Source organism: Vipera berus (genome assembly GCF_964194415.1).
Source record: "Vipera berus genome assembly, chromosome: 1".
Classification (NCBI taxonomy): Eukaryota; Metazoa; Chordata; class Lepidosauria; order Squamata; family Viperidae; genus Vipera; species Vipera berus.
This window is the reverse complement of record NC_138202.1, coordinates 122739692-122767681: the sequence shown is the minus strand read 5'-3', so window position 1 is coordinate 122767681 and position 27990 is coordinate 122739692. Positions and strand designations below refer to the sequence as shown.

At 47.5% G+C, this 27990-nt stretch overlaps 1 protein-coding gene across 3 annotated transcripts; it reads left to right on the top strand.

Moving 5' to 3' along the window:
- The first annotated feature begins 69 nt into the window (after positions 1-69).
- Positions 70-27353, top strand: FEV (FEV transcription factor, ETS family member). 3 transcript variants are annotated; one of them, XR_014026260.1, is made up of 4 exons: positions 70-185; positions 5351-5429; positions 13736-13810; positions 25194-25356. XR_014026260.1 is itself a non-coding variant. In XM_081326509.1 (3 exons), exons 1-3 carry the CDS (start codon positions 13299-13301, stop codon positions 25694-25696), a joined length of 627 nt encoding a protein of 208 aa, XP_081182635.1. In that variant the 5' UTR covers positions 13276-13298; the 3' UTR covers positions 25697-27353. The 3 variants fall into 3 exon arrangements, 1 of the variants encoding a protein (XP_081182635.1); XR_014026261.1 differs by lacking the exon at positions 25194-25356 and adding an exon at positions 17585-17806; XM_081326509.1 differs by lacking the exons at positions 70-185; positions 5351-5429 and adding an exon at positions 13276-13347 and having other exon boundaries at positions 25194-27353.
- Positions 27354-27990: the final 637 nt, after the last annotated feature.

Genomic DNA, 27990 nt, shown 5'->3' with positions numbered 1-27990 from the left:
CTTTCCAGTCTCCAATGAGGAAGTGCTGGCTGCAGGCCTCTCCCTTTGCACAAACATTCCTCCACACCTCCAGCCTCCTAACCAGAGCTCTGAGGTCTACCCTCCCTTCCCTTTCCAAACAGGTAGCAAAACTGCAACTCTCTCAGCCAGGGCCACGTCAGCTTCTGTCCTCAGCAGTCCTGCAGGTAAGCAGAAACAAGATATGTGGTGGATTGTGCTATGGGCATATGCTCCAATGCCTGATGCATCAGAGAAGGGAAGAGAGTTTTCAAAAGTATTTCTTGCTTCAAGAGTAGCGCAGGTGTACCAGATTGCTTTATTCTGGTGAGAAAGGGCTGGTCAGCTGATAGCGAAAACTCTTTCAACTAAGGGGAGCTATACTTACAGCCAAAGCGGTGTATCTTTCATTTTTGATGGGTACATAGAGGTGAAGCGCTGGTTCCATTTCTAATTATATCAGAGAGTAATAGATTATGGCTTTATTGATCTCAACAGAAAAAAGTTCATAAGCTGTGCAATTTATCTTGCTTATCTCTGGGTGGACTAAATTCACCTTCCTGTCTTCCAGTGCCTCATTTCTGGAAGCTGGAATTTATCTTGCCTCTCTACCACATTTGCCCCCCCCCATCCCCAAATCTCCACATCACTCCCAGCTGTAATCCTAATCTCCAGCCTAATGGGGGTTTGGGTCAAAACAAAGTGCCCCCCCATGTTAAGATTTTAGAAAGTTTTTTTTTTTTACTACAAAGACTGACATATCCCAGGGCTCTTTCTATAGTTCAGTTTCATTTCCAGGTTTTTCCAGCACGTGGTTTAGGGCCAAATATATCAGAAGTGAAGTGGAGCACCAAAGCAGAATTCCCATGTTAAAGAGACTCCTTAAGTCTGCAGAAGCAAAATCCAATTGTTAAAAATAACATGCATTTGATTTGGCTTCGGGGGCTTAAGACTTTATCTTGTGATATAGCTGCTTTATTCATAAGGCTGCATGGTTTTAAGAAGGTGGTGGTAAGTATTTTTTCCTAACTTCTTCTTTGCCCACTCTGCCTGCTCCGATCAATGAAAATGGTTTGTTCCAAATCTCTATATTACCCCTCCATTTCCTGTGCATTTCAAGGGTGCAGAAAGAGCGGGTGGTTCTTCACCCTTCAAAGTATCTGCCTCTGAACTAAGTGCAAAGAAGGGGAATCTGTGATCTTCCAGATGTTGCTGTCAGCATTCCTTGTATCAGCCACACTGGCTGGATCTAGGATTCTGCACCTCTCTCAGGGAGCAGCTGAGACCTCCTGGGCTTCACGCGGATCTTGAGGATGCATTGGCTGCCTGTTCTGTAAATTAAACAGCTCGCCCAGACAGAGAAGCCCTTTGATAGCCACTCCGTATTTCCACTGCTGGCTCAGGACAGCATTTCTCCAGAGACCACACAGGAAGCTTCGGGGAGCAAAAGCTCTTTCTGATCACGACTGCTCTGTGCCGTAGGCCTGCCTGTGCTGGGCTTGTTTTCAGTTGCCTGCGGCTGGCTACTAGAACCCAGGCAGCTAAAGCAAGTCCGGGGCATGAAAGGTGAATCAGCAGAAGTGCACCTGCCACTTGTTAAGTATAAGGAGAAGACTTCCAAACGCTGGGACAGATCAGAAGCACTCTGCAATAGTGACAGCCGCAAAAAAAAAAAGGATATTCGACATTTCTTCAGTAAATGTTCCCACTTCTTATACTGGACTTCGGGAGTTATCCCATTTCCTTCAGCTTTTGGGAGTTTGGTTAATGGTGTTTAAGGTTAATGGTGTTTAAGGCCTTACATGGCATGGGTCCGGAGTACCTTAGGGAGCACCTGCTGCCGGCATCAACTTCCCTTCGCCCTGTGCGTTCCCACAGAGAGGGCCTCCTCAGGGTGCCACCGGTCAGAGAATGTCGATTGGTGGCCCCCAGGGGGAGGTCCTTCTCTGTGGGCGCCACGGAGCTATGGAATCGGCTGCTGGTTGAGCTCCGGATGACGCCCGACCCTCGCTCCTTCCGTCGCGATCTGAAGACACTCTTATTTGAACAAGCCGGCCTGGCCTGATGGGGGATGGGTTGGGTTTTACGGTCATTTTTAATATTTGTATTTACTGTTTTTAGTCGGGCATATGTTTAATTTTCTTTTAACTTTTGTATTTTTGTATTTTTTATATTTGCCCTGTTCACCGCCCTGAGTCCCTCGGGAGAAGGGCGGTATATAAATAAAATTATTATTATTATTATTATTAATTAGTAGGTACTGCCTCAGGCAAGTCTTCCTTTCAAGGCTGAAAGGAAATAGCCAGTTTGGTTTTGTAAGATGGTTAAAAAAAGAAAGAGTTCAGGAAGCAGAGAGCTTCTCTTCCAAACCATCCCCCCATCAGTCCTAATCTTGATATTTAGAAAGTGCCAGAGGCAAAGTGCCAAACGCTGAGTGATACAGCAAGGGCACTAATGATATGGAAACCAACTGGGTTTCAACACTTAACCCCAGACGCTCCCAAGTGTTTATTTTTCTACTAAAGCTCACTGTAAACTGTGTTTGCAAGAAAAGTACAGCCTATTTATTTATTTACCTTAGAACAGGGGTCTCCAACCTTGGCAACTTTAAGACTGGTGGACTTCAAAGCTGGCTGAGGAATTCTGGGAGTTGAAGTCCACCAGTCTTAAAGTTGCCAAGGTTGAGGGCCCTTGCCGTAGAAACACCTTTCTCCTGGAAATCCAGTCTCTAGTCTCGCTTTGTTCTTTCTTGCTATTTTTAAGAAGGAAGAACCATAAGGAAGGAATGGGGGGAACAGGCTGTTCTCAAGATGCAGGCCCAGTGTCCCATTCCAGGTCCAACTCCCTGAACTCAACTCAGTGCTGGTCAGCTGATCTTCAGTGTCTCTGCCTTTTGGCTGCTATTGCTAAATGCCAAGCCAGCCTATAATGTCTCCTTCATTTGTGATTCAGTCACAGGTGAATGGACCAGCCTGGCATGTATTACTACTACCTGGCTGTGTCCAGAAAAAAGGGATGGCCTTTTCTTAAATGTGCCCAGCTGGGTTTCTGGTGTGGCATCAGATGAGGCTCCAGGCCAGGCATGGAGGTGTGATTGTCAACCAAAAGTCCCTTAAGGTTTTCAGAGGTACTGCTCCACAGATTGCTAGGTGTGAGACTCTGTTCATTAAGTTCGGCTCTATGGACTGGTCAGCTTTTTACTGTCGTAGCAGCTTCCCTACTGCACAGCAACCTCCCTGCCTGAGCTGCTTGTCTGCATTGCTGCATTAGCTCTCCAGATTATGGTTCTGGAAGATGTCAATCTGCCTTCTCTGGGAATTGGGTCAGATGAAGCTCAAGAGTTCATGACTACCACGACAGCCAGGAGCCTAGCCAGGTTATCCAGAGCTCAACACGAAACAGTGATCACACACCTGATCTGTTTTCCTGGCAAAGCACTGACAGTGTGATCTGGAATTGAGAAATGTCTTGTGTCCTCCTAATCCTGGTCAGATCATGTCCTGATTACCCTGGATTCTCTAGCACCACTTTCCACCACAGGAAGGCTGGGCCTATTACATCGTCTTCTCTGATGGGTTTCAGAGGGAATTGGGGACTGTTCACTCTGCTGTACACTCCATTTGGGATCTTGACGAGGCTTTGGATTGGATCGCGCCTATGTGACCTCCCCCCTCTCGTGGATCCCATCACTCTTCTTGATTTACTGAAGCACTGAGGGAGATGAAACAGGGGAAGAGACATCTGGAATGTTGCTGCGGTTCAGTGTAGAACAAACTCAATTAAACACGGGTTAGAGACGCTACCGCATGGCAGTGAGGGCAGTGAAGTCACAATACTTCTCCACCCTTATTGCATCCGTAGATAGTTATTTCACCACCCTGTTTTAAATAATCTGTGCCCTCTTGGGTAGAGGTACCTCAGAGACCCCTCTGGAGACTCATGCAGAAGAATTTGCTATGCATTTGTTGATCAAAATGGCTACAATTCATTCACCATTGGATGCTGGCCATGTAGTTCCCAGGGTAGAGTCTTGCCCTGTTATGTGGGAATGAACCTGTTGGGCCTAAGGAAGTGGTTAGGGTGCTCTCTAGATTCATGCCCCTCCTGGCTAATTAAAGTTGTATGGGAAGCGAGGGATGTCATGTGAGTTGGTTCTAGCAGTGGTAAATTCTGCCTTGGGTGAGGGGGCCATTCCTTTGCCTCTCAAAGAAGTGTTGGTTTGCACTTTCCTCAAGAAAACATCACTGGGCCCACCAGACTGGACAATTTTCATGAAGTATTTAACCTCCCCTTTTTAGACAAGATGGTAGAAAAGGTGATTGTGCAATAGCTTCAGAGGTGCCAGGATGAAGTAGATTATTTGGACCCCTTTCACTCAAGTTTCAGGCTTGGGTGATGGATAGAATCAGTATTGGTTGTGCTTCTTATCGGTATTGGCAAGAGCACAATGGAGATTGTGTATTCATCCTAGCTCTGTTTGACCTCTCATTGGCCTTTGATACCATCAATCATGATATTCTTCTGGACCAATTCTGAGGATTGGTATTTGTATGTGTGTGTGTGTGTGTGTTTTTGAGAGAGAGGGGGAGGGAGGGAGGGAGAGAGAGAGAGAGAGATGGGGTATCTTATGGGGTGTCCACATTGTTTGTAATCTAAAGCTCTCTTAGCTTTTTATAGTAATATCAATTTTTGTATTTCCTGAATGTTTTTAAAATTGGTTTTTGGTTTGTTTATATGCATCCAGAGTCATATCATATGAAATGGGTGGCCATATGAATGTAATAAATAAATAAATACATACATACATACATAAAACATTTTCTGCATATTTACAGGGAAGAGAAATCCCTTGAATCCCTCTTATCAGCAGTCTATGTTGCAGGATTTGGAAGCCTGTGAGCACCCAGCTGAACAAAGCCATTGATCCATATTATCAGTAAAGGAAGTGCATCCATAATTACTGTAAATCATGCAGTCATCTTATTTACCAGGTGTCATAAACACAACCCACAGGGATAAGGGAAGAAGAGGAAAGCATCACATTTTTGGCCACCCCTGAAGTGCCACTTCTCTCCCCTCCCCTCCGCTCCCCTCCCTTCCCCTCCCCTCCCGAAACCCATCCTTTTCTACTGCTGCCACCTGCTCTCTTGATCACAAAATGTACCTCACTTTTCCCACAAGCAGCCACTAGATGTCTCTGCTGTGTAGAGATGCAAATTTAAAATAATCAAAGTTTGGTGAACAAGATGAGGTGATCCAAGCACCTAGGGGGGGTGGGAGGTAGGATAAAGTTTTAATAATATATTTTTAAATATTTTTTTAAATCCACTCTCTTGTCTGTGTTTTAACACAGGGATTAGGTGAAACCTATGGAATCAGTTTGTGGATCTAAATAAATGCTATTGCATCATTGGCAAAAATTGCAGTTTATTGTAAGTATGGGCGAGATCACAGAATAACACAGGCTTAGTTTTTAAAATAATCCTTGCATTTCAAAAAGCTTCTTTTTCATAAAAATGTTCTGAAAAAACACTGTGCAAATTAACACAACGCTATCCTTCTACATCTGTTTCCAGTAGAACATCATATGGAACTCACAGTAACCCACTATTATGAGTCAGGAACAATGCTATGCTACACAAGTTGTTCAAAGGGAACAGCCATACATCAAGGAAAATTTCCCTGAAGTCTTAATTTTTGGGAAATAAAGTGAAATAATATTAAGAGATACAGTGCACGTTGAGAGCCTTTCCTCACCTGAATTTTACCATGGCAAAAAACATGTCCTACCAACATTATTTTTCTGCTGGATCTGTATCACATTATTTTTACCTGGAATGAGACAGATTTATGTCATCCTTAGTTGTACAGGTGTTAAGGTAGCATTCTCTCTCCCCCCCACACACACCTCTGACACCTTCTAAGGGCAGCCTCAAGGTGTTAGATTTGATCATCCATTGCCTTGGAGAGAAGTCAGGTGATTCTATGACTGGGAATTGCAACAGGACAGAGATGGGGGTAGGTGGGAGATCTTATAGTTTTCTGCCGGCTTAACAAACAAGAGGAAAGGCCTCCAGCATCCTTCCACACCTACAGAATAGAGATGATCCAGACAAGTGTTAAGGATTACTAAGAGTACCCTGTACACCTATGCGTAGCAAACTTGTCAGATGCATAGTGGATGCTAAACAGCCATTTCTTCGGGTTATTCTGAATTGGATTCTTGCACAGAGCAGGCAAGTACAGAAATTGGATGGCCTAGTTACCTTCCACCTCTGTGATTCTACACTTATTGTCTGTTAGATCATAGTTAGAAGCCAGCGAATGCATACAGGGATATGGAAACAAATGTAAACTGTGAAGCCTGAAATCTAAGCGATCTCAACGCCAGAACTTCAAGAGGTCTGTGAGATTTCCCTGAGAAGTGAAGCAGGATAAACACTTTGCATCACAGGCTGTGTATATACTGTATGTACTGATGGCATGTAACACTGCAATCCGGCCTTCAGGTGTATTAACCAGCCTTACTGGTAGTGATAGAGACAGGAATCCAATAGATATGGAGGATATCAGGTAGGCAAGCAGGGTCTGTAAGCTACTCGTGATCCCCTCATTGGTTTGAGAGCTGGTTTAGTGTAGTGGTTAAAGCATCAGGCAAGAAACTCGGAGACTAGGAATTCTAGTTCCACCTTAAGTCAGGAAGCCAGCTTGGTAACCTTAGGGCAGTCACTTTCTGTTGTGACTCAGGGCCAGCCGGTGGGTCCGACAGCCGGGTCCGATGTATCGGAGGACTCAGATGTGGGGGAGGAGGGAAACGAACCGGCTGATGATGATTTGGAGGCTTTGCAGAGTCCTCAGCCGGGGACCTCTTCTCAGCTGTGTGAGCCCGAGAGTGCGGAGGATGATGACCCACAGCTGGCCCTGTTCAAGGACGCCCGACGTAGGAGGCAGACGAGCAGGGACAAACAAAGAAAGACTATGGGACTCCTCGGGAGGAGGCACAGGGAGACCACGCCCTGAGCTCTCTATAAAAGAAGTGTTTGGGGAGGGGCTAGTTGCTGAAAGCAACTTTTTCGTTTGAGAAGACAAGCTCTTGTGTTTTGTTATCTGCGTCATTAAACCTTGGCAGAAGCCTTTTAGCCTTGGACGCTTTCCAGACTCGTCTCTTAATTAGGGGTTGGGAGAAGAGAGCTGGTCCAGAACAGTTTGCTTTCAGCCACTCACCCCTTAATACTACGATGGAGCAGCTTCTTGCCGAGAATGCCCAGCTCAACCAGCAACTCACCTTGCTGGCCACTCAGGTGGCACAACTGCAGGCTCAGGTACATGCTGCCCCCCCACCCAGGAGGAAATGTCAGTTAGCTATGCCGGATAAGTTTGCTGGTAAACCAGAACTGTTTCCTGCCTTCCTGGGACAATGCCAGCTTTATATCAGCGTGAGAGCAGCTGATTTCCCCACTGACCGAGATAAGGTGGGATTCGTGTTGAGCCTTCTGTCGGGAGATGCAGCTCGTTGGGGCACGCCTCTGTTGGCACAGCCTAGCCCTTTGTTGGATAACTTTGGGGGGTTTTGTGACCATATGCGCCTCATGTACGAGGACCCGATTAAGGCGCAGACCGCCACCCGACGTCTGAAAGCTTTGAGGCAGGGTCAGCGCCCCCTACAGGCCTATATCAGCGATTTCCGGCTGCTTAGCCAGGATTCCGCCTGGAATGAGGCTGCGCTCGTGGATGCCTTTCAGGATGGCTTGTCAGAGGAGATGTTGGATGAGCTGGCCCGCGTGGACATTCCCTCAGATCTGAATGGGCTGATCCATCTTTGTCTGCGGATCGATGCCCGGCTGCAGCAGCGTAAGAGTCGCCGTGCCACCCCACAGACCCCTGCCACCCCTGTTGTGCGTGAGGCCCCAGTCCAGAGGGAGGAGCCAATGGAGCTGGGTGCCGCCAGGTCCCGTCTATCGGTGACGGAAATGGACAGACGACGATCGGAGGGGTTGTGTTTTTACTGTGGGGACCCTGGACATTTGGCTGCTTCTTGCCCAAAGAAGCGTCAGCGGGCGTCAGTGACCAAGCCTGCTCCGAGAAAGTCCCCTGCTTTGCTATCGGGAAACGGCCCGAGCCCGATCTAGACGGTGTGAAAGATCGGGCGACCCACAACGATCACGCCGAGCGACGCCGTTCCGACGGTGCCTGTGAACCTCCACGGCATTTGATTTTGGAGGCACGACTGATCCTTCCTGGCAAGCCAGAGGGGATTCCGGTCCATGCCTTAATTGACTCTGGGGCTACCACTAACTTTATGGATTCGGCCTTTGTGGCCAAATGGGCTGTTCCCCAGTGTCCGGTGGATCCGCCCATGCTTGTGGAGACCATCGATGGTCGAGTGCTCCTGTCCGGGCCTATCACGGCCGCCACGCAACCCGTGTGTATGGCCATCAGTACCCATGTGGAGGCCATTCAGTTTTACGTCACTTCGGATCTGCACTTCCCCGTGGTCTTGGGACTGGCGTGGCTCCGGGCGCATGATCCACAGATCTATTGGTCTCAGAACTTGGTCACCTTCCCAAGTTTGCAGTGCGTGGACCACACCCGCCATATCTGTGCCGGCCAGGTGGAGGGTTCCTCAGGGGTTTCCTTGCCTCCCGTACTGTCCGACTTTGCTGACGTGTTCAGCGAGTCAGAGGCGGACCAATTACCCCTGCACAGGCCCTACGACTGCTCCATTGACCTAGTCCCTGATGCGCCTCTCCCAGTGGGGCGTTTGTACTCCATGTCGGAGCCCGAGTTGGCCGCATTGCGGGACTTCCTGACAAAGAACTTGGCTCGTGGATTCATCCGGCCCTCGTCCTCGCCAGTGTCTGCGCCCGTGCTCTTCGTCAAAAAGAAGTCGGGCGAGTTACGGCTTTGCTGTGACTACCGGAAACTCAACGCTATCACGGTGCGTAACCGCTACCCGCTGCCCCTCATCCCCGAGCTCTTGGACCGACTCCGGGAGGCTAAGATCTTCACGAAACTGGACCTGCGTGGAGCGTACAACCTCGTCAGGGTTCGGCCGGGTGATGAGTGGAAGACAGCGTTTGGTACTCGCTATGGACATTTCGAGTACACGGTGATGCCGTTTGGCCTGACCAACGCCCCCGCTGTGTTTCAGCATTTTATGAACGACATCTTTCGGGATCTGTTGGACCAGTTTGTTGTGATTTACCTGGACGACATCCTGATTTACTCCCCGTCGCGTGAAGCGCATCATCAGCATCTCCGTCAGGTCCTGCAGCGCCTCCGGAAACATCGGCTGTTTGCCAAGTTGGAGAAGTGCCAGTTCTACCAGGTGACCATTGATTTCTTGGGCCACCGCATTTCTCCCGAGGGCATCGCCATGGATCCAAGTAAAGTTGAGTCGTTGCAGAGTTGGCAACCCCCGCGTCGCGTGAAGGATGTTCAGCGACTTCTTGGATTTGCCAACTACTATCGGACATTCATCCCTGGCTTTGCTGCCTTGACAGCCCCCCTCACCCGGCTCCTGCAGAAGAAGACTCGGTTCCAGTGGAACGCCCCCGAACAACAGGCGTTCCAAGCTTTGAAGGACGCCTTCATGAAGGAGCCCATCTTGAAGCATCCTGACCCGCAACGGCCGTTTGTCGTGGAGGCGGACGCCTCCGACATTGCCATTGGGGCCGTGTTACTCCAGGCAGCGACGCCCAACGGTACCCTTTTCCCTTGCGCGTATCACTCTCGGAAATTGAATCCCTCGGAGCGCAACTATACCATCTGGGAGAAGGAGCTGCTGGCCATCAAGGCGGCGTTCGAGGCTTGGAGGCATCATCTGGAGGGGGCGCGGCATCAAATCGAGGTCCGGACGGACCACAAGAATCTGGAAAGTCTGCAGACCGTTCGGAATTTGAACCAACGCCAGATCCGGTGGTCCCTCTTCTTTGCGAGGTTTGACTTTCGGGTGCGATATATACCAAGCGGGCACAACCAGAGAGCGGATGCTCTGTCCAGGAAGCCCGAGTACACCCGAGTGGAAGACAAGCTTCCGCCCAGGACAGTGATCCCCGTCGAGTCTTTCGCTGCGGTACGGGAGCCGGTGGATATACGGGCTCGGATCCGGGAGGCGCAGCAGCAGGAGGCGTGGGTGGCTCAGCGGAAGGAAGAGGTGGGGCCAGATTCGCCTTGGTCGGTCACGGATGGACTCCTGTATTATCGTGACCGGCTCTATGTTCCAGGAGGGCCACTCAGGGGACTCGTCCTCAGCCAATGTCATGATAACCCGGCTGCGGGGCATTTTGGCCTGTTCAAGACTCTGAACCTGGTCTCCCGTACTTTCTGGTGGCCCCGAGTCCGACACGATGTCCAGTCTTATGTCACCTCCTGCGTCCCATGCAGGCAGGCCAAGTCAGCGACAGGGGCCCCGCCTGGTTTACTGCAGCCTTTGCCAACGCCCAAGAGACCCTGGGGGGCTGTGTCCATGGACTTTCTGACGGATCTACCCCCATCCTCCGGCTTCACGACAGTGTTTGTGGTGGTGGACATGTTGACCAAGATGGCGCACTTCATCCCCTGTCGCGGCTTACCGTCAGCTCGCGCCACTAGTCGCATGTTCATCCAACAGGTGTTCCGGCTGCACGGCCTTCCCGACAGGGTCGTCTCCGATAGGGGGGCCCAGTTTACAGCCCGCTTCTGGCAGGAGTTGATGCGGGCGTTGGACATTAAGGTTTGCCTCTCGTCCGCGCATCATCCTCAGACCGACGGGGGTACCGAGAAGGTCATCGGCATCTTAGAGCAGTATCTGCGCTGCTATGTTAACCTGCAGCAGGACAACTGGGTGGACTATTTGGCCATAGCCGAGTTTGCCTTTAATAACTCGCAACACACCTCCACGCAGATGACACCGTTCTTGGCCAACGTGGGTTATCACCCCAGGTTCTTCCCTCTTTCTCCCGTGGACTCACCGGAGCCGGCAGCGAACGAATTCATGGCGGAGTTACAGGCGATCCATCGGTTGGTGCGACGGCAGCTGGAGAAGGCCAAGGCCGACTACAAGAGGTTCGCCGATCGGTCGAGAAGGGATACGCCTCCACTATCGGTGGGGGATCGGGTCTGGCTGTCCACCAGGAACCTACCATCCACTCGGCCGGCGAGGAAGCTGGACCACCGTTACCTTGGACCGTTCCCAGTCGAGGCCGTCATCAACCCGGTCGCCTATCGTTTAACTCTGCCACGTTCCCTGCGCGTGCACCCCGTCTTCCATCGGTCCTTGCTGGTCCCCGAACGACCGGCCTGTCCACTTCGCCAGGCGGAACCTCCACCATCAGGAACTCGTGATGGAGGCAGCACCCCCGAGTACGAGGTCGCCAGCATCAGGGATTCCCGCTGGCTGAAAGGTCGCTTCCAGTACCTGATCGAGTGGAAAGGGTACGGGCCGGAGGACTTCACATGGGAAGACGCGACCGCCGTTCATGCCCCTGCGTTGGTGACTGCTTTTCACGAACAGTTCCCATCCCGACCGCATCCGGATCGGCAGACCCGAGGGAAGGGCCCTGCGGTGCGGGATAGTGTTGTGACTCAGGGCCAGCCGGTGGGTCCGACAGCCGGGTCCGATGTATCGGAGGACTCAGATGTGGGGGAGGAGGGAAACGAACCGGCTGATGATGATTTGGAGGCTTTGCAGAGTCCTCAGCCGGGGACCTCTTCTCAGCTGTGTGAGCCCGAGAGTGCGGAGGATGATGACCCACAGCTGGCCCTGTTCAAGGACGCCCGACGTAGGAGGCAGACGAGCAGGGACAAACAAAGAAAGACTATGGGACTCCTCGGGAGGAGGCACAGGGAGACCACGCCCTGAGCTCTCTATAAAAGAAGTGTTTGGGGAGGGGCTAGTTGCTGAAAGCAACTTTTTCGTTTGAGAAGACAAGCTCTTGTGTTTTGTTATCTGCGTCATTAAACCTTGGCAGAAGCCTTTTAGCCTTGGACGCTTTCCAGACTCGTCTCTTAATTAGGGGTTGGGAGAAGAGAGCTGGTCCAGAACACTTTCTCTCAACTCTGGGAAGCAGGCAATGGCAAACGCTTCTGAAAAACCTTGTTAAGAAAATTGCAGAGGCTTCTCCAGATAGCCTGGAGCCGAAGAAGAAGAAAAATCTCTACAGTGCTCAGCTGAGTTACTCTTATTATTGCCATTTCTCACTAGGCTTTGAATGACAATTACATCGTTTTAGAACCAAATACACACACACACACACACACACACAGAGTCATCATTGAACCTCCACCACATTTCACTGTGTGTGTGTGTGTATGTATGTATATATATATATATATATATATATATATATATATATATATATATATATATATATATATATATATATATATATATATATATATATATATATATATATATATATATATATATATATATATATATATATATATATATATATATATATATATATATATATATATATATATATATATATATATATATATATATATATATATATATATATATATATATATATATATATATATATAGTGGGTTGGTTGGTTGGTTGGTTGGTTTATATACCGCCCTACTCCCAAAGGACTCAGGGCTGTTTACAAGGCAAAATTTAGAGAAGGCTTTAGGTCTGTACACAGAAAAATTGTTGAATGTAAAAGTTCAGGCCGAGAGGCTCGATTCTCCAGCCGGCTGGTGCCACTGTTGGAGTCTTCGGCCTGGTTTCCACCACCACCAACCACCACCACCACCCCGCCCCCTTGCCGCCATCTCCACGACCGCCCAAGCTGCATCTCTTCTCTCGGCCCGCGTGGAGCCGCCGGAGCCCAGTCCCTCAGCCGAGATTAGCGCGCTTGTTGGCTCAGAGGCGCTGGAGCAGAAGCACCGCCGGAGCCGAGCGGGCCTTGCCAGGTCAGGCAGGCAGGCGCGGCCTGTTTGCAAAGAGTTAAGGAGGCGGAAAACGCGGCGGCCGCGGCTGCCTCTCTCCATAGAAACGGCGATCTTTAACGGGGGGGAGGAAAACTTTATTAAAGTCTGATGGGCCGATAAGCGCCCGCGCCGCGCCTTTTAATTAAAGCGCAGAGGAAATTGCAGGCGCGCGCCCCTCGCGCGTTGCCAGGCTACCGCTTCCACCCCCCGCCCCATCTGGCCCCTCCTCTCCTCTCCCCCCCCCTCCCGAACCTGCGCTCGGCCTCCGCGGGTGGCGGCGACGGCAATACATAATAATAACAACCGCAGCCGCAGCCACCCTCTTGCCGGCCGAAGGCCATAATACCCCCCTTGGGCGCGGGGTGCGCGCAGAGCTGCCATGAGACGCGGCGCGGCCCGGACCCTGCTGCTCAACATGTACCTGCCAGGTAGGGCAGACGCGGGCCTGGCTTGGCTGCTTTCTGCCGAGGGAATCGGACCCCTTTTCTCTCCCCCTGCCCCAGATTGTCTCTTTGCTACCCGGGAGGCGCTGCCTTCCCTCTTTAAAGCGGCCCCGACGGCTCCCGTCGGAAGTCGGATTTCCTTTTTCCTGGACGCGTTTCCTGGCTTCCGAGCGGCTAGGCGAGGAGGCGGGGGAGCGGCAGAGGCGGGCGGCGGGGGGGACGAGGAAGAAGGCGAGGCTCCTTCGGGGAACGGCGTTTTTTTTTCCTCCCGACAAAAGGGTGAGCTGTGCCGAAGCTGCGGGCGGGGGAATCGGCTCCGATTTGGGGTTTTGCGCTCCTCGCCTCTCCCCGACCTCTTCCTCTTTTCCTGCAGATCCGGTTGGGGAAACTTTGTTCAAAGAAGGCAAAAACCAGACGTGGGGCTCGCTGGGGCCAGGAGTTCAGAAAGGTAAGCCCCGGTGACCCGGAGCAGGGCGGAAATCGGGCTTTAAGAACTGGCTGATCCCAAAGGGCTTCGTTTTAAGGGTAGATGCCCGCTCTAAACGATAGGTCTCGGTTGTCCCCGTTGGCCGGAGTCCCACTTTGCGGGGTTGTGAGGGAGCAGCGCTTCTCAGGGATGAAAGAGGCGCATCGGGCAGCTTTCTCCCTTGGTCCGCGGAGGCAGTTTATTTCACTTTCGGTGGTCATCGGAAGGGGCATGGAGATGCGAAGGGGCCAGCTGCACCGGTCGCGAAGGGCAGCTAAGCCAAAACGCGCCAATGGCGAAGTCTGATCCGGGAGAGAGAAGGTCTGATTCTTAACAAGAGACGCGTTGGAGCTACAACGAGTTCCACGTCCGCGGTTAACTATTCCCGACGCGAAACCCCAATGAGTTGGAACTATCTGACTTCTAACGCCCTCTCTCCTCGCAAGGCTGGCGTTTATTTGTTTTAACCTAAGCCCGGCTCCGAAAGCGCCTCCGACTCCGTTGCAGATTTGAGCCATCTAACCCCTATGTTGAATACTCAAGTTATTGAATTAACCTACTTTCAATAGCCTGTTCTCCCAAAACAAACCAACCAGGTCCAACACTGATCAAGCTTAGCGTTCTTCTTCCTGCAGCCGCGAAGTCTCTAACCCGTCGGGTAAAGTGTATTGTGAGAACCCATCTGCAGGCGGACTGGCAGAGTCTGTCTTAATCCTCCCTTTAGATGCTGATGCTTGAACCTGATAGGCTTTTTTCGGTCACCCCTCGCCTTTGAAAGAGGATGTGATTCCTCTGAACCACCCCTTATCGCTGCATGAGAGATATATAGTTTGTCGGTGGAGTCAATGATCCAATAAATGGAACTAAGAAGCAAACCAGGCTTGTGGACGAAGTCTTGGGGTTCTTTTGTTAGCTGATTAATTTTACCGTTTTGAGTGAGAGTATCCATCTATCGGATTGCCTTAAATTCTGAGCCGTACTTTGGATTGCCGACGTTTGTGCATAAAGTGCCCATTGTCCTCCTCCTCTAAAACGCCGTTTACTAAAGACCGCACCCAGGTTTTCGCTCCAAAGAGCTGCTTTGGAGAGAAGCTGCCTCTGTTTGAAGGGAAACTGCTTCCACTTTGCTCAGAAGTTCACTACTTGGTATCCTTCGCTTCTCTAACTCTTTGTTTTGGATGCAGAAAAGCACATTCATCGTCCACCCTGTCCTGAAGCCTCTGCTGCTGCGCTCGCAGTGGCAAGCAAGGAAGCGTCCTCCAGAGAGAAAACCCGCCCGCTCATCTTATGCCTTTGGGTAGGACGTGAAACAGAACAGCACAGCTGAAGCCTAAAAGAGATGGTGCCAGGCCGGTGAATGCTTGCAAGGGCCTTTTGTCTCCCTTTTCCCTTAAGCTCCAAACTTTAGGGGCGCTTTGCAAACCTGTCCCCCCACACGAGGTTCGCAGGTCCGTAATCTTCTTTGCAAGTGGTGCAAAGGTGTTTGGACAAATTTGACTTGGGATGGGGTTGCGTTGGCTGACTGGTTAATTTATTTTCCAAGAACAAAAGATGCCCCCCCCCTTCTTTATAGGAGCACGTCTTTCCTCCCTTCCCCTTCCTTCCTACATTATATTTGGAGGCTTCTTCCCCTACCCTACTTATGGAAGGGTGTAGGACACCCACCCATATCCTTTACCTGAACTGGTAAATACACAGCCAAGGTGGAAAATATTTCTAACCCATTCTGATTGGATGTAATCAGGGCTGAATTTTAAATAGTCCTAGAAATAATAATATGCAGTTCAATGAATTATGAAAGCCGCCTGGGACTGAAATACGAACGCAATCTGGAATTAGGAGAAATGGGGTTTTTTAAAATGGTTTTGAATATTGCAATGCAAGGATGACTATTTCAAAAAGTCACAGCAATACGGACATGGCCGTTCCTTTGAAGAGAGATTGTATCCAGCGGAACACCAAACTAACTTGACTTTATTTGTGCCCCTATCGTTTTCTGCGCTCGCGTGCCCACACCCATACATTTACCTGCATTACTCCCACCTTGACGCAAAGCAAAGGAACAATCTCATCTAATCGAGCCAGAGCACTTAATGCTGATGTACTTTCAGCTTTCGTTTTATTTTTAATGTAGTCCTTGGAAATTTGCACCACAGTAACTCTGGTGACTTTTCGAAAGGCTATTTTCTTGCTAGAGGGGGAAACATCTCTCTCTCTCTCTGAAAATAATGCCAGTTTGGGGGAGATCGGATTGCTTACAAATAAATAAATAAAAACGCTCGGGGTTCCAAAACCACGTCTTCTGCTTTGATGAGGTTCCTTAACGGGACTCTTTGATTCAACGGGTCCGGTGCTTCGCATTAGCGCTTACAACAGACTACAGTATTCACTTGGAAATATAAATTCCCTTAAGGGGGTTGAGAAAAATCAGCTTCTCTTGGAACGCCTCCCTCTCCCCCCCACCCGCTCTGGGGGACTAAATGCCTTTTTAACTTGTCTGCCTAAGAGTGGGTGGGCTATGTACCCAGCGAAGATTCTTGTGGCTTCTCAAAGACATCTCGTGCTCTTGCTCACCTTTCTCATCAGGGGAATACATTTCGGAGAGGACAATATTACGCATGGGGGATGGGGTGAGGGATGGACAGGAAGAGGAGAATAATGGGGAAAGGATTGCTGAGAGAGTCATCCGCCACTGGGCGTGACCCAGCCATTGAACTGCTAAACTGGACAGAAGATAGGAAACCGGGGTCTGTATTTGGAATGGGCGAGGATCTTTACTTCAAGGCGCTGTGAACCTCGAGCGCTCCTGCAAAGATATGTATGGGGTGAATTTTAAAGTGCCCCAAGACTCTCTAAGGCTATCCCGGGTTTCCTTCGTGAGCTGCCGACGAGACCAGATCGCAAGCGCCGGCCCCGCAAAAGTATGAAAGGGCGTCGAAAACTCCTCCGCTTCGTTTCGCGGGTTTCCTACTGAATCGCGGAGCAAATGCACCCGGGTCAAGCGCTGGCGCAGGAACCAGACCAGCCCCAGCATCCCCGCTTGGATGGCTTTGCTCCCCGCCTTTACTCATCCCTGACCGAAATAGCTCCCCCGAGCCGCCGGCAACCATGCGTCTTTAGCATCCGAAGAAGCAGCAAACAAGTTCCTTTCACGGGGGGGGGGGTGTCCTGCATCGAACGCGACTTTTTCCGTTTGTAGATGTTTTATACGCATTCCCAAAATCGGCTGAAACGATTTCCCCCTAACCGCGAAAGCAATTAGTGCAGGTTCGCATCCCACCAGGCTCAAGGTTGACTCAGCCTTCCATCCTTCCGAGGTAGGTAAAATGAGGACCCAGATTGTTGGGGGCAATTAAGCTGACTTTGTAATAATGCCGCTTGGGGTGTGTGTGAAAGCCCTAATAAGCAGGCATATACATAGAATGAAGGCTACTGCTAAGCTTGTAAGCCGCCCTGAGTCTTTGGAGAAGGGCGGGATATAAATGGAATTAAAAAAAAAGAGGAAGATTTAGTGGCGCCAAGGCTGGTCGGCTCGTGATGCCGAGGAAAAAGCTTCGTGTGAACGGGCCAGCCCCTCTCTCGCCGAGGAAGAAGGCCCCGCAGCTTCCAGCGGGACGGATTCCCACGCATCCAGCTAGCCTGGGATTTTTTTTTTTTTTTTTGCCTCGGGAAGTGGGGAGGAGGTGACACCCGGAAAGTGCCGGGCGACTGCTGGGAGAAAGTTGAAATTTGCTTTTGTTTTACTGGCTCCTCCAGGGACAAGGCCTCCTCCAAGCTAACACCTGGCTGACCCTCAAGAATCCTTCGGTCCGAAGACCTGGAAGAGAGGAAACGAACAGCCCCGCTAGAACTACCGCCAATATCCCGACAGAAGCTCACAACAGGGTGGAAAAGAAACCTACGCTCTGAATAATGCGCTTGCGCTCGCGACGCGCTGCCGTCCTTTTCCTTCTTGATCTAGCTCAGGGTTAGGCAACCTCGGCTCTTTTATGACTCATGGACTTCAACTCCCAGAATTCCTGAGCCAGCTGGCTCAGGAATTCTGGGAGTTGAAGTCCATGAGTCATAAAAGAGCCGAGGTTGCCTACCCCTGAGCTAGTTGATGTCCGAACCCGTGAACGGGCAGGTTGCTTTGTTCATCAAGGGGCGCCTGGATTTGGGCTGATTCGAGGCTCAGGACTCCTTTGGCTAGATCTGGGTTTTTTTCTTTCTCTCTTTTAAGTGAGGAAAGAGGAAGCACACAGCACCCTTGAGTGGACTAACAAACACACGTTTGGCTAAGGCAGGGGTCTGCAACCTTGACAACTTTAAGACTTGTAGTAGCAGTAGCAGTAGCAGTAGCAATAATAATAATAATAATAATAATAATAATAATAATAATAATGATGATGATGATGATGATGATGATGATGATGATGATGATGATGATGATGATGGAAGGGACCTTGGAGGTCATCCAGTCCAACCCCCTGCTCAGGCAGGAAACTCTATACCATTTCAGACAGATGGCTGTCCAGTTTCTTCTGGAGGCAGAATGTTCCACTGATTAATTGCTCTAACTGTCAGGAAATTTCTCCTTAGTTCAACTCCCTCTTCTTTGTGGCCACCCCTGAGGTATTGGAAGACTGCTATCATGTCACCCGTCGTCCAGAAGTCTTAAAGTTGTCAAGGTTGCAGACCCCTGGGCTAAGGAAACCAGCCCAAGTATTTCAACACCTGAACCTCTCTTAAGGTTTAAGTCCCTGGAATGCAGCCAGCTGGCTTTTGAGAAGACTCCTGTGGGACCTGTCTGTTACTTTACTGTATTTTTGAAGCAAAGTCAAAACTGAAGATTATGTCGCCTCTAAATAGGAATGATGCCTACCTACAAGTAATGGAAAGCAGAAGAGATGCAACGCTTTTTATATAGATAAAATGGTAGGACTTGTTTAAATTCATTGAAATAGTGACTTAGCCCAGAACAAGCTAATATTTCAACCAGCTTCAAGAGAAGGAGGACTTTCCAAGGCTTCTTCCAGCAGACTTGGGGGCTGCAGATGGAGCTGCTGCAACTGTTCCACACCAGCATTTTCCCCAAAGGGCTGTGACAATGACAACTGCGGCTGTCCCGAAGATGCAGGCTGCCTCCCTCCCTGAACAGAACAAGGTGTTGGGCCCAGCCTTTTCCACCCCAACTTTCAGTTAACCAACTTTAAATGGGGAAGGCTCCAGAGGGATCTTTTCCTAACCAGTGGCACTTTGAGATAAGCCACACTGAAGGCCCCTTGTCCCAACAAGCCAAAGAAAGCAATGGCCCACTACACGAGAAGGATGGGAGTTGTAGTCCAATGCATCAGGGAGACCCCGGCTTGGAAAAAGTCTGGTGACTGCATTGGTTCCTCAAGAGAGCTGGTTGTTCTTCAAAAGTAGAGGAGATGTAGTCATTCTGAAAGGGCAGCTCTTTCCTTCCTACATCTTAGGGTTGGTTTGCACAAGCAAATGAGGGGTTTGCAGCAGAGGTCCCATCCAACATTCCTCTCTTTTATTTATTTATTGGGAAGAGTTGTATGTAACTAACCCACAGATCAGAAGTGAAAAGGTGGCTCACCCTGATGTAGTACTTCCATTATTGTTATTGGTACAAGGAAGTTTAAAAGGTGCCCATCCCCTCAGATGTTAAAGGCCATTGTCTCTTTTACCATCCACTGTGAAATCCCATCTCCTCACATCCAGCCTCAGGCCCCAAACATCCTTGTTTAGATTTGAATTAAGAATGGAAAACGTAAGTCCTTTGGGAGAAGGGCGGTATAGAAATTAAATAAATAAATAAATAAATAAATAAATAAATAAATAAATAAATAAATAAATGCCCTCCATTAAAATTCACACCATTTCAAAACACTCCTGGTGAAAATTGCTGGTTTAAAGGGTGAGTTAACCCACCATCACCCCTTACTCCTATAGCTGTGGCAATGAAGTTTCAAGTGATCTGTAATCCAGCCCTAGAAAAATTAAGCCAAAAGGCAATCCAACTTCCATACTTAGACACCAGCAGGATTGGATTAATCACATTTATAAATACTTAGCTTCCCCGATGCCTCTTGGCAGTGAGCTCTTTCATTTTCTTTCCCTTGGTACCTAAACTCCTTTTCTTCCATGGCTGGGGTAAAAAAAATATTGATTATTTAGTTTGGTTAACAAGATTTTGGCTTGATTTGATGTGATTTTTGTTTTTATCCTTACTCGGGATAGGCCTTAAAATTTCTCATTTAACAATGAATGTTATTAGTTATTTGTATTAATGACTTACAGCTAATATTCTCATATATTTCTTCAGAAGGAACTCAATGGAACGTGCTTCTGAGCAGTGCTAGTGAGACATTGGTTTTACTTCTTAGTTATTTGGAACATTAATTTATCTGAAAATAAGTAGACACTGTTTTGAATAAAAGTGTATAGGGCAGCAATAATAAATTACTAGGCTATTTCTAAATATAGAACAGTTTTATATATTTAGGTAAAAAAAAATTCCTAGATAGGCAAGGTAATGGCATAATGCTGCATTATCAAGAATTCAGCTTGTTGCATATATATAGACAGACAGACAGACATACAGACATACACACACAGAGAGAGAGAGAGAGAGAGAGAGAGAGAGAGAGAGAGAGAGAGAGAGAGAGAGAGAGAGAGAGAGAGAGATATCACAGACTGGCACAGTTCATTTTAGGAACAGCATGATATCCTAGAAATGCTGCTTTGTGACCGTAATACAAATTATTAGTATTCCAGTCCTAGAAAGAAAACAGAACTTTATCAAACAATTTCTAACTGAATAATTTTGCTAAGAACTGGCATCCCCTCAAGTATCCAACATGAAGTTAAGAATCTTAAAAGAAGAACAGAACCTACTCTGGTTTTTATTTTGCAAATGCTTGCAATTGTCAGTGCCTCCCACCTACAAATGGGTCTTAATGTTTGGAGATTGCATCCAAAAAATATTGTAATTCCCATTATTTGAGCAGGTCACCTCCTACCTGCTGAATATCACAGCTAAATGGGACTGGGCCTATAAGTTAGAGAAAGAAAAATCCTGGAAGCAGATAATTGTAAACCATGTTCTTATTGTAGATAGATAGATAGATAGATAGATAGATAGATAGATAGATAGATAGATGGATGGATGGATGGATGGATAGATAGATGGATGGATGGATGGATGGATGGATGGATGGATGGATGGATGGATGGATGGATGGATGGATGGATGGATAGATATAGGGATAGATAGATAGATAGATAGATAGATAGATAGATAGATAGATAGATGGATGGATGGATGGATGGATGGATGGATGGATGGATGGATGGATGGATGGATGGATGGATGGATAGATATAGGGATAGATAGATAGATAGATAGATAGATAGATAGATAGATAGATAGATAGATAGATAGATAGATGGATGGATGGATGGATGGATGGATGGATGGATGGATGGATAGATATAGGGATAGATAGATAGATAGATAGATAGATAGATAGATAGATAGATAGATAGATAGATAGATGGATGGATGGATGGATGGATGGATGGATGGATGGATGGATAGATATAGGGATAGATAGATAGATAGATAGATAGATAGATAGATAGATAGATGATGGATGGATGGATGGATGGATGGATAGAGATATATAGAGATAGACAGACAGACAGACAGACCATAAATATATATTCACATCATATGTCACCATGTTCAGTCCCTAGTTATCTCATGTAAAGCTAAGCAGGATCAATCCTATCAAGACTCAATGCTGGAAGGTAGATTAGGAAGAAAACTCCCCAGAAACCCCACATAGTAATAGCAAACTACTTGGTGATTATTTCCACCCTCAAAAGGTACAACAAAATGTACCTTTGTACATTTTGTGTCAGTAGCTTTGTACATTTTGTCAGTACCTTTGTACATTTTGTGTCAGTCGTTTCTCTCGCCATTAAGGAACGCTTCTGAAGTGATGCTTCTTCTGATTAGAAGAAAAGCATGTGATTGTAGCAAAACCAGAAAAATGTTAGACAGACCCAGACTGTTACTAATCAACTTAACCTTCTCCACATCTTCCATGTGTGGTGAGGCTGCAAGCCTTTTTAAAAAGTAGATGTTCCAATAGGAAAAGGGGAGAGGGAATTCCCAATTCCAGTGGAGAACTCCTCTAGGTTGCATGGACTGCATGAAAAAGAGTGCAGGATATGAACCCCTTGTACTATTGCTGCTAATCAGGATAGCAGAGCTGAAGGCTACAAGAATAATCATCTTCCCTGGTAATGCGGTTCTGGCCCTCGTATAGTTCCGTCTTATGTTAATAAAATATCAGCAGCCGATCTAGAATAGAGAGTCACTCTCCACTTGAGTTTTGGAATAACTGTTGTGGAAAATTCAGAAGAACAGAGCAAAACCCATGTGTGGATGAGAAACCATGTTTATTACAGCAAATGAGCCTTGGTGGAGCAGTGGGCTAATGCCTCCTTAAGTAACACCAGCTGCCTGCAATTAGTGCAGGTTCGAATCCCACCAGGCTCAAGGTTGACTCAGCCTTCCATCCTTCCGAGGTAGGTAAAATGAGGATCCAGATTGTTGGGGGCAATAAGCTGACTTTGTAATAATGCCGCTGGGGTGTGTGTGTGAAAGCCCTAATAAGCAGGCATATACATAGAATGAAGGCTACTGCTAAGCACATTGATTTGTGCTTAGATTGTAAGCCGCCCTGAGTCTTCGGAGAACGGCGGGATATAAATGGGATTAAAAAAAATCATTACAAGGAAGAAAAACTCTGAACAATGGGTTTACTGAACGGCGGAATGCATCCAATGATAAAAACTCTCAGGGAAGCTTTTAAAAAACAATGCCTCCATAGAGGGCCATGTGTTTCATTGCTTTTAGCTCTGGAGTGAATTTGCTGGCATCTCCCCACCCTCCTGTTAGTCGCGTTGCATCTTTCACCTGCTCTTCACTGTGAAATGACTGGAGTATCTAATTTCATGATAATTGCAATCTATGTCCTAATATTAAAATCTTTTAAAGCTACTGTTAGCTGCCTTAAAAATTTGCCAAAATAGTAAGAAAAGCTATAAATTAAACTGTTAAATAATAAATTATATCATAATTCCTTCTGTGAAACTGTTAATGCTTTGTAAAAAGTTGGGTGCCATTTCAAGACATAAAAAATAAAAATTATAAACAAATGGAATAATCCTATTCAAAATGTGAGGAAGAGATTAGAATAATCAAATTAAATCCTAGTTAGATGTTTAATCATCGTAGCCTGTTGGAACATAGCACTGCCTTAATCCTACAATGCCCACTGAAATTAGAATAAATTATTTTAAATTAATTTAGTGCAGTTCAGCAGAAATCACGTGCTTTGCATACAGAAAGTCTCAGGTTCAAATCTCAACATTGTTGGGAAAAGTCTGTGCTATCTGTTGGTTTTCAGACAGAGGTCTGCCAGGAGTCTTATGTATTAGCACAGTATTGTAGTATTGCAGTACAGTATTGTATGTAATAAAAGTGCAGTGTGCAGAGGTTGGTGTAATATGTGAGTGTGCTGAATGAAAATCAGATACTTAATTCCCATATTAAAATAATCTCAAAGCTATAATGGGGAAACCTGATTTTGGGAATCCAAAGGGAGAGTAGAAGTTTACACATGCAAACATATATATTAGCACAGAGGTCATCAACCTTTCTCGGTTGGTGGACCGGAAGGAAAGGGAAGCAGTTTATATGTGCACACAGGGCCACGAGCATGCACGTGATGCAAACGGGGTGGGGCTAGCACTTGCTTGATACTCACTAGCTCGGTCCTGTTCTTGCGTGCCACAGCGCTGTCCATTTTTGCGCCCCTAGCATGGTGTCGGTGTCCTGTTCCTCCCGAAATGCAGCAGTGTCCCATTTTCATGCCCTCCAGCATGGCAGTGTCCCGTGGCAAGGCAGTGTCCCATTTTTGGGCCCGCAGTGCAGTGGCAGCATCCCATTTCTCTCCCCTTCCAGGTGCAACGGCATCCTATTTTTGCACCCCGCAGTGTGGTGGCAGCCTGTTTTTGCGTGCCACAATTGTGGCACTACAGTGAGTGGGGATGTGCTGTGGCCAACAGGTTGGGGACCCCTGTATTAGCAGGTGGGAGTTGTGGCTAGGTTATCCTTTGTGCACCTTTGTATTGTGCATCAGTTGCACTCATTCCTGGCCTGCTCACAGTCACTTTTGCCCCCCCCATCTAGATTACTGCAATGCACTCTACATGGGGTTGCCCTTGAAGAATATTTGGGAACTTCAACTGGTGCAGAATAGCACAGGTAGTAAATGGTGTCTGTTGTTCCACACATGTAACACCACTGCTTCATGAGCTGCATTGGTTGTCAGTGTGTTTCTGAGTGCAATTTAAATGTTGGTTGTCACCTTTAAAGCCCTTTGTGAGTTGGAACTGAGTTATCTGAGATATTATCTTCTCCCAGGTTTCTTTTCATCCAGTCTGGTCCACTAGGATGGGCATGCTTGGATCCTATCAGCCAAGGAATGTCAGCTGGCAAGGAACTGGAGTTATGCCCTTCCTGCTATTGCTCCTTCCCCTTGGAATATCCTTCCTCCTGAGATTAATTGGTTGTCACCCTGATGGCCATCCATAAGGCCCTGAAGACCTGGTTATGTACCCAGGCATGGGATCCTGAGTATATTAATAGCCTTGTTCAGTGGTGGGATTCAAATATATGAACAACCAGTTCTCTGCATGGATGCCGCTTCCGGAAGTCCATTCTGGCCTTGGGCAACAAAAAATTAGCTACCGGTTTTCCCGAACTGGTGTGAACTGGCTGAATCCCACCACTGGCCTCGTTTCCCAGTTTGCTTTTTGAGGGGTGGTGGTGGTGTAGTGTGTTTGTATTTAGTTTAAGTTGATTTTCTGATGGTTCACTGTCCAGAGTCGCTTGTCTGAGAGGGCAGCCATAGATATGCAATAAATAAAATGCATAAATGAACAGACACTGTAGGAGGAGAGCCAGGTTAGCAAAGTATGGTAGCAAAGTTTACATGAGCAACTGCAGCTCAGGAAAGCTGATGCCTTTTCATGGAACTTGTAGGTCAGAAAAGGTGCTGACAGGTTTGCCCTGAGCTTTTGCACCCATGAGGACACCACAAATGGAGATGGGTTCTAGAATTTGTTGCTTTCGCCAGTAAGTGCCCCCATGTCTTGTTCTGGCTGTCAACCTTGATAAGCCAGACATGCAGCAAAGTGGTCAGACTCTATTTGGTTCTTGTATTCATTGGGGAATGTGGGAAGGGCAAAGGGGGAGTTGGAGCTTCTCTAACCCTCTCCTCCATTGGCTTTACAGGCAGTGGGCAAATCCAGCTATGGCAATTCCTCCTGGAGCTGCTTTCGGACCGGGCCAACCTCAACTGCATTGCCTGGGAGGGCACCAATGGCGAATTCAAACTGCTTGATCCTGATGAGGTGGCTCGGCGCTGGGGCGAGCGCAAGAGCAAACCTAACATGAACTATGACAAGTTGAGCAGGGCCCTGCGCTACTATTACGACAAGAACATCATGACCAAGGTTCATGGCAAGCGCTATGCCTACAAGTTTGACTTCCAAGGCTTGGCCCAGGTCTGCCAGCCAGCCACACCTGACCACACCTTGTACAAATTCCAGGCACCCCTTCCCTTCTCTGGCATCTCCAAACTCAACTTCATGGCTTCAGGAGTGACCCCAGCCAGTTTCTCTTACTGGCCAGGCTCTGCCCCTGCCCTGTACCCCAGCCATGGTTTGCAGGCTTCAACGCCCTTCAGCACCATGGCAACATCTCACATCAACAATATGAACAGCCATTACCACTAGACTTCATGTGGTTGCATGGGGTATGGTGAGGAACTGGGAGAATAAAGTTTGACCCCTAAATTTCAGCCTAAGATATTTGCAGTGCAGAGAAAGGAATATTTATCAGGTTCACCCACTGTGCTAAAACACAAGGTGGTTTGTCTGATTTTGGTTTCATGTAATACATGAAACCAGCTAGTTATGGTTTGTGCCATAGCACAGTGTATCAATCCAGCCACTCCAACCCAGTCAATAACTACAGCGAAACAGGCCATGGGTTAGGCGGAGGGCTGGATCTAGCTATTTTGTAAAGTGGAAAGAGAAACTTTATTGAGACAGGCTGGATCTCAGCACAGGAACTGGGTCCATCCAGAGCCATTTTGGAATGGAGTCTCACCCCAAATGAATCCATATTTTCCAGGGAACATTTAAGTAATTTCCCTATTTTTTCATTTACTGAAACCCACAATACATTGGAATGATTCTGAAACTGTCTTGTACTTGGAACTTTTGGAACTGTGAAAATTTGTACAGCCCCTCCCTCCTTGTTACATACATGCGATCACACATCCTAAGAGACTGATGGAGAAGCATTAGTACCGGCAAGGTACTTTACTCTGAGACAGGTTGGTGACAGTGATATCTATTTAGCCTGGGTAAAATGGGCAAAGCTATCTCTGACCATGCTATAATCCACACAGATAATACACAGTACTTACTCTCAGTCGAGTATATACCATAACTTGGCTTTCAATTGAATCAGAGCAAGAGATCTACCAAACATCGGTCTGGAGGTCAACATCTTCTTACAAAATACAAATTAGATGAATTTTTTGATTTTCTCAACCCAGCTCAAATTCTAAACATTAACCGGTTCTCTAGGGCCTGCAGCTGTGTAGAATGGAAGAACATGCCCTACATCAGGGGTGTCAAACTGCCGGCTGCATCATGCAGAGGCCGTGCCCACCTCAGCTCCGGCAATGCAAAAAATGTCGCGATATGTTGTGACACATCATGTGATATTGCAAGTTTTGACACCTGTGCCCTACATGGTTATAACTAGAATGATCTACCTTCCTGCTCAACAAACAAACAAAAGTTGTCCTATTAAACAGGGTGCTTTCCCACGTGGGACTTCATGGGAGTTTATTTAATAAAAAAAATACTCCTACATTGGCAAGAATGTCCATTTGCATTATAAACATCTTGCCTTTGCTTTTTGTCCTAAATGAATCTCAGTCAGAAATTTGAAAGGGTTAGACAGCTTCAAGTATGGAAAGGTTGGTGGTTGGCAATTTCCTATCAGATCCCAAAAAGTCAAATTAAGGCTCCCGGTTCTTCACATGTTCATTTTTTAAAAAACGCTAGAGATATGATTTTTCCCCCCTAAATTGATCCGGTTCCTTGGACATTATTATTCAAACTGTGATCTTGCTGTTGCTGTTTTGCCTTCTGGCTTTGGATTATGACCTTCCCCTTCATAACACCATCTCCACTGCTTCCATTCTTAGTTTGATGGGCATTTACATATTCACATTGTTGATGCAAGATAAAAACACTGTTCCAGGTTTCTCTCTCTCTCTGTGTGTATATATATATATTTATGTGTTGGATGGTTGAGGAGAAATTACATTAAAAGATCTACTCTGAATCATTTGGAGATTAAATTGCAACCATACCCATGAATTTACACAGTACCTGTCATTCCTTTAAAAAAAACACCACTCAATTCTAAAAAGGCAGAACGCTAGTGATTATTATTTTTTATATATGTAAATAACACCAGTGTGATATTAAATGCAGGTCAAGGGAACAGAAGAATTCTCTCTGTGAATGCCTGCCCCCACCCACCATTCCCCAGGGCAAAACAGTACGGGATGTAAGTCCCACTCCCATGAATGAAATTACATTTATTTCTGCTTTGGTTTTGCTTGATCCTACTGTGCCACCTGCAGGATCAGGACAGAGAAGCAGCTGGGCAAGTGCCTTCAAAGGGCTACTTCTTTACTTCTGCCATGGGGCTTCCCTTTGAGGTCATTGGGCGTATGCTAAGAAAGCCAAGGAAGAGTCCTCTTGCTTTTTATAGCAGGCCAGGGAATGGGCTGAAAGGAGAAAGGAAACTGGGACCAGGAGCCTTTGGGAATTAACGCTGGCCCTTGTTGATTACTAAGGTAAAGGTTCCCCCGCACATGCGTGCTAGTCATTTCCGACTCTAGGGGCGGGTGCTCATCTCTGTTTCAAAGCCGAAGAGCCAGCGCTTGTCCGAGGACGTCTCTGTGGTTATGTGGCCGGCATGACTAGACGCCAAAGGCGCA

Coding starts and splice junctions, on each gene's coding strand:
- FEV (XM_081326509.1), top strand. CDS start 13,299: ATGAGACGCGGCGCGGCCCGGACCCTGCTGCTCAACATGTACCTGCCA. Junction 13,348..13,735: donor GCTCAACATGTACCTGCCAG/GTAGGGCAGACG, acceptor CTTTTCCTGCAG/ATCCGGTTGGGGAAACTTTG. Junction 13,811..25,193: donor GGGGCCAGGAGTTCAGAAAG/GTAAGCCCCGGT, acceptor TTGGCTTTACAG/GCAGTGGGCAAATCCAGCTA.